General features: G+C 39.3%; 1 protein-coding gene across 1 annotated transcript in view; it reads left to right on the forward strand.

Annotated features, from left to right (window-relative positions):
- The window catches only part of LOC135197347 (uncharacterized), a 224,566-nt gene that overhangs the window by 115,302 nt on the left and 101,764 nt on the right, over positions 1 to 7,500 (forward strand). Inside the window, 1 exon segment of the mRNA XM_064224486.1 lies at positions 6,955 to 7,162. Coding sequence (XP_064080556.1) covers positions 6,955 to 7,162 — 208 coding nt within the window.

A 7,500-nucleotide genomic window follows, 5' to 3' on the forward strand; every position in this document is an offset into this window, starting at 1 on the left:
TTTTCCCTTTATTCCTTTGTTATTCTTATTTCTTACGTTCCTTTATTTTTTTCTCCCTCTCCTTTTATTTATCCTTCTCTCTCTCTCTATCCTTTTTTGATCGTATTGTGAATCTTTCTATCTCTTATTCTTCCTCCTTTTATCTCTCTCTCTCTCTCTCTCTCTCTCTCTCTCTCTCAGTATGCCATATCCAACGAAATACCTCCCTTAAAAGGAACCACGTTATAGTACTCTCGTTCCCCTCTGCCATCACGGGCTATTTTTTTTTTTTTTTTTTTTTCAGACATAGGTGGACTAACTTTTCCTTTTAAAAGTCTTGGTTGAGGGCGTTCGGTTCCGCTCGTTCGGGTTTCCCCGAAAGCCTATATTCTAAGGTAAAGCTTATTTCGGTAACAGAATACTTTTAAACTTTCTAGTCACTCTTACGAACCGGACATGTCTTATTCCTTTCGTTCGTTGCAATGTTAAAACCTGCATCGGTTCCCCGTGAACCCTAGAGAACCTCATATAGTACCGGTTTCCTCTAGAAACTTTAGAGACGTTTCTTTACTCATTCTACTAGAACCTTCACCGGCCGCTATAGGTTCTTTCTTAAACCCTTGATAGGTTACCATTTAGCTCGAGATGTGTCAGGGTTTCGTAAGGTGGTTAGCTAAGTCTTAGGTTCATTTGTCTTTTACGAAGTTTTTATTTGTCTTTGAATTCAGAAGCCTTCATAATTTAGTAGTTTTTTCTTTTATCTACTCTGTCGTTTATTTCTGTAATAATTTATAAAATTGGGAAAAAATCGGCACGGTTTATGATAATAATAATAATAATGATAATAGTACTGAAATCAAAGCCGTTATTAATAAAACATTAAACCTTTACGTATTCATATAGAAAACCACTAAAATGTCCATAATTCGCTAAAGAAACCTGAGTCATCACATACGAAACAAGAGAGAGAGAGAGAGAGAGAGAGAGAGAGAGAGAGAGAGAGAGAGAGAGAATTGTAGATATATAAATAAATAAAAATCGGAGAAAGAGAAGGGAGGAGAACGTAAAACACGATACGCCATCTCTGAGTAGCACTGACAAGGTTTATATGTCGGCATTTGATGCAGGATGGACTTTTTGGGCGCTCGTAAAACATGGCTTGATCCGCTTACGACGGCATTTCTCATATAAACGCGCGTTTGTATACAGACACGCACGTACAAACAAGGCGCGCGCGCGCGCCCATTCACACACACACACAGGATGTGCGTGGAATATACTCAATTACAATAAAAACCTATACATGTTTACCAGCACGGCGATAACTTCGCTCTCGAATATGGGCGATCTACTGCGCATGCGCACGTTAACACGTCCAAGACAGACATGCAGGGAAAAACATGTTACTCAGTAACATCCAAACTTCGGTTTACTGACAAAGACATATGTGCAAGCAAACAGACGCGCAATTGCAGTCACAAACAGACGCATTCGCACGCGCGTAAAAATTTCACTTGCAAACATGCATATAGACACTCGCAAACCCAACACTCACTCACGCATATACTGATACTCGTAAACTCAAAACTCGTATACACACATACACACACTTATAGGCTCATTACTCGCTTACACATATGCAAACACTCGTAAACTCAATACTCGCACGTAAACAGACACTCGTAAACTTAACACACCCACATACACATGGGTATGCAGCCACTCGTAAACTCAACATTCGCATTTACACACATACGTAGACACCTGTAAAATTTAAACTCAACACTTCCCATACACACACACATGCGCGCGCGCAAACTTAACACCACCATGCGTACACACAGACACTCGTAAAATTTAAACTCGGCGCTTGCATTTACACACACGCACACACAAACACAAAGAGACACCCTCCCTTAGGGACCACAGCACTCTGCTACAGCTTTGTATGACACCCAATAAGAGGATTTGTCCAGCGTTTGAGGAAGGCGTCGCCTACAGTATAATATACGCACGCACGCTGCAGTAGAATTTGTCTCGGCCGGAGCTGGTGGTAACTAGGGGATCCCTCTGTATGTACTTGACCTCTGTCATTTCATTTCGCTTTTTATAGAAGTCGCTTTTGGGTGATAGGAGAGGCACTTTTGCGTTGTTCCTCTTTTACGTTATTGTTGTTGTAGTTCGTGTGGTCTTTCAGATTTTGACAATGTTTTGGTTTTTTATATTGATTTTTAGTGGTATTTTCTAGCACTGACGAATTATTTTGGTTTACGATGGAAGTTTGTGAATTAACTTAAACAATGCATATATATTTATATATATATATATATATATATATATATATATACATATATATTGGTATATATGTTTATATATATGTATATATGTGACATTATATATATATATATATATATATATATATATATATATATATATGTATGTATATATTTGTGTATGTTTGTATGTGTATATATATATAAATTATTTTAAGACTTGGGATGGTGTTATTAAAAATCCGATCATACTAGGATCAGGCATAACTAACTAAAACGATAGACAAACAAATAAATAAATTATCATTATTATTATTGTTGTTGTTGTTGCTGTGTTAAAAAGAATGGCAGAATTAAGCGATTTTTTAACAGCATTTACCTAAAAGGGGGTCTTCTACCAAAATATCATTATTATTATCCTCCACCGTAATAAAATCATTATTTTCTTTTTTTTTCATTAAAAAAAATGGCTTCGTGAGCTGGCGAAAGTGAAACGTTAGGAGATAAAAGCAAGGTCGATTTTTAGATGCGGACTCGCAGAAAGGGGGAGGGTCCCAGACATGAGGGACTTAGGCCTATCATATTTCATAAGCCGACTATTCTCCGTCTCCTGTGTAAGACATCACGCATAGGGGAAGAAGGATCATAAAGGGAAAAGGGAAGAAGGGGAGGAATAAACAAGGGAAGGAATTAAGAGATACAAATGGTGGTGTTTCTTGCTAAAGTTAATTTTCATTAATGTTGTTGAAACGCAGATCAAATGTCGGGGTTTTTCTGACTTATTAAATTGTTTTTCCGGTCTCTTATTTTAGTGGTGGGATTTTAAAAAACATTTTCCGACTCACAATTTAGATTTCTTGTTATAATAATAATAATAATAATAATAATAATTAATAATAATAATAATAATAATAATAATCATAATAATAATTTATAATAATAATAATAATAATAATATAATAGTAGTAGTAGTAGTAGTAGTATAGTAGTAGTATAGTAGTAGTAGTAGTAGTAGTAGTAGTAGTAGTAGTAGTAATAAACACATTGCAACTTTACTGTACTGGGGAAGATACTAGTTTACTTTTCCACAGTGACGTTACATACCGCGATTGTTCATAAATGTAATAATTGCTGCTTATGACTTACATTGTTCCCTAGAAAAAGATAATACTTTGACGTTGAATTGTCCTGTGACCTCAAAGAAAGGCCAAAATCAAGCTTATTTGGGGGCATTCACAAGCCCTACAGATGCCCCTACTAATAAAATTTTGACCGTTAATTTTACATGTGGCATAAATAAAATATTAACGTTTCAACTGACGTGTAACCTTGATTATTGGAGCAAGGTAAGAAATTTTATAGGGAGATAATCACCAACGGTGCTTCAATAAAATGAGAGAGAGAGAGAGAGAGAGAGAGAGAGAGAGAGAGAGAACTTTACATTGATCTGTGCCCATGAAAGATAGGCTAAGGTCAAAATATTTGCGGGAATTACTCACCAAACCAGAGGGTGTTTACTTATGAAGTTCCATAGAAATTTACCTAAGAATAATACTTTGGGAAATAATAATAATAATAATAATAATAATAATAATAATAATAATAATAATAATAATAATAGCAGTGGCAATAGTAATATCAATGAACAGAACAGGTCTTTTTTTACCGAGTATCAATTCACAATATTAGCGATGTTAGGCCTACGGGCTGTTCGATGAGCAAGAGCCCGTGCTGGCATAAGTCCAGCTTAATCTCAAACAACAACAGCGATGTTTACCGCATATGGCTGATCTTTTAGTCAGATGGTTTATTTATGAGACCGATTCGCTGAGTTATATAAAGTACGCTGTAATCTCTTAAATACCGTTAGTATACCAACTGGCTAATCAGCGTAACGGTTAGGAAGCTATAGGCCTATCAACCCAATCGGAATAACTTTGACTTCTCAGACGTGATATCGGAATTAACGCAGATCTCGTATAGAAGAAACTTGAACGAATGAGGCCTATTGAAAAACTGAAGGAAATAAATTGCGATAATGAAGATAAATAGATAAGAGGAGGAACTGAAGCACCCGTGAAATGTTATGATAATGTTGTTCGGTGTGAGAGAGAGAGAGAGAGAGAGAGACCTATACCCCCTTTGAACAATGGCCCTGAGCTTGATATAGAAGGTATTATTATTATAAATCTTCTCCTCATTTATGCAGAATTTATGAGGTACCTCGCTTGAGTGTTACCGAGAGTTAGTACTACCTCATTTCAGAATGACTGAAGGAGAGATACAGCGATTGTTATCAGATGCGCAAGGCTAACGAGGTATTGACTAGAGAGATAATGAGATAATCCTATTATCAGTCTTCTCAAGAGTGTGTGTGCGCGCGCGCGTGTGCGTGTACTCATACTTAGGCCTATCGTAGGTCTAGTTCAAGACAAAGTCATCGTTCGTGTCTGTTAAGGCTGAAGTTAGTTATTATAATTACATTCAAGTCGGTTGTTATTGTGAGGATTTTATCATTTTCGTCATGTCTACCAACTAGAAAGTTAGGCACCGTAATGTCTAATTAAGACTTTCTAATTAGACGTTCCAGGGCTAGGACCTATATACTTCTGCAGTTGCAGGAAGTGATAATGACGCTTGTGGTTAATTATTGTTGATTGACACTGTAATCAGTTCGCGCGCGCACACACACACACACACACACATATATATATAATTTAGAATCTCCATCTATGAAAAAAGTTTAAGCCAATAACTTTCCCGACTCTAGACCAGTGAACTTAAGGATATTTGCCATGGTCAGGTCTTGGACTGGTGACCAGATCTTAAAACCTTCAGAGAAATCTTGCGTAAGCCTCCAAAAATCCTATAGGGTATTAATTTAAATCCTTGAGCAGTAGTGCGAGCTGCTGAGACTCGGAAATCCTACGGAAGGAGTCGTTTTAATCCCGTGGTATCCTACGTAGAGATTCCTATGTAAATGAACTCCGGAGGACGTGTAGACCGATAAGCACTTATCTGTGGACGATCTGGTGAAGGGACTAATTAGTACGAATTAGATTCATTAAGTTTACTCCCATATTAAGCCACGAGATTAATCCGATAACACGCTCTCTCTCTCTCTCTCTCTCTCCTGGCCGAGTCCTTCACCCGAGTAACCCAAGGATGGCGACACGAGGATCCCCGAAGGATAAGAATAACAATGTCGTCTGCTACTGCTGGTGGCATCCCAGAGTCCTTCACCTAGACCAAACGTCACATGAGATTCCATAAAGGAGCTTGGGGGAGAGGGGAGAGGGGTTTTGGAGGGATGGGGTAGTGGACAGATGTGTGGGGGAAGGTGGAGGTGGAGAATGCTGTCTCGTAGTGCCTTTCTTGTCCCCAGGCGTCACTCAGCTGTCAGGGTGTTGACATCTACGGGAGCAGGTGGTGAAGGGTCGTATCCCACGCGCATTTCGTCTGAATACACAAACGCACAAGAGACCGCTCTCTCTCTCTCTCTCTCTCTCTCTCTCTCTCTCTCTCTCTCTCTCTCTGCTAAATTCTTGTATGTTTTCTTATTCTCTATCTGTCTTATTGCAGACTGTTTTTCTATCCATCGCCTTTGGTGTAAGAAACCATTTATGTCTCATGCCGGTCCCAAGCCCGGATTACTCGATATAGTAGTTGTAAAGTTTGCAAGTCCCGAAAGCTTGCCAGACTTGTAGAATATCTTAGCGTTCTTGGGCAAGCGGCAATGAGTTGTGGTAGATTTTAAAATCTGATGAAGGGTAATGACCGCTCCTGTCCCCCACCCCCCATTTGCAAAAATGAGATACCAAACCTGATAGAAACTTATAACAAGCCTTATTACTCTGTGGTCAGCGGTTTGGAATAATGCATTTGAAATGCAACACAAATTCGAGAAACTTACAACGTGCCGTAGCTCATCGGGGCCATGGGTCAAAGTGAGACACGAAAACCTTCAGGAAGAGTAAATAATATACTGTGCAGAGCAGAATCCTTAGGGAGCAGAAGGAATCTCACTGACCACCGAAGGATAAGGAGAGCCATTGCGCCTCCTGTTCTTAGGACAACCAATCCTCTACTTCATCTATTTCCTTTTTTTTTTTTTTTTTTTTTTTGTGGTCTACTTTATGAGACCACTGGATTAAGAGCTTGTGCGCCCTAATGCTCGTTTCATCCCCTAATTTGCTACTGTTTCTTCGCCTGGTATGAGAGAGAGAGAGAGAGAGAGAGAGAGAGAGAGAGAGAGAGAGAGTGGGTGTTGGCATAGAATATGCGATCTTTTCTGTTTAGGAGGGTTTATGAGAGAGAGAGAGGGAGGGAGAGAGCGTATGTGTATGTATTACAACGTCATGAGTTTACGTAGTAATCTTTAACGCTTAGCTTAGCGGTCAAAATGTTATTTTTTCTATAATTAATAATAATAATAATAATAATAATAATAATAATAATAATAACATTTTTAGAAATCTGATCATCTATTGTTCCTAAACCTTAAAGATTATTTTTTTATTATACCTCTTATCATTTTTGTTGAATATTCTCGGTGCAGGTCATTGATTTAACAACCTCATCCCATATCCTGAAGGGCTCCACCAGGAGTTTTCACCTCCGAGGGGACTCATGCATATATATAAAAATAGTGAAAGAATATCAGGAGCTGAAACTAACACTGTATTTCTCTTGTCCCCTGCAGGACATGTCATCGTCCGTGGGACAGAATGGCTGCGGAGGTGGCGCCCTCGCTGGAGGGGCAGGAGGAAGGGCGGCCCTGTCGTTGAGAAACAACGAGAGCTCCGGGGGCGTGAGCGTCAGCCTCTCGGAACTCAACCCCCACTTCGTCTGCGTCCTCTGCTTCGGCTACTTCATCGATGCCACCACCATCACCGAATGCATGCACACCTGTGAGTATACTCCGCCATGACTTGGTCCTTGGTGTCTTTAGGGGGGCGCCTTGGGGTCGGAAGTGGTTCTTGAAGGTATTCCTTGATGTATTTAGAACTCCTTGGAGTTAGAATTCGTTCTTGAAGGTATTCCTCGATGTATTTAGAACTCCTTGGAGTTAGAATTCGTTCTTGAAGGTATTCCTTAACGGTACGTATTTAGTAGGCACGCCTTAAGTCGGAAGTGATCCTTGAAGGTGTTCCTTTTTGTCGGAAGTGGTCCTTGAAATTGGTCCTTGATATTTTTAGTAAGCGTTGGAGGCGGAAGTGGTCCGTGAAGGTGCTCCTTGATGTTTGAA

The sequence above is a fragment of the Macrobrachium nipponense genome, chromosome 23 (assembly GCF_015104395.2).
Source record: "Macrobrachium nipponense isolate FS-2020 chromosome 23, ASM1510439v2, whole genome shotgun sequence".
In the NCBI taxonomy this organism is placed as follows: Eukaryota; Metazoa; Arthropoda; class Malacostraca; order Decapoda; family Palaemonidae; genus Macrobrachium; species Macrobrachium nipponense.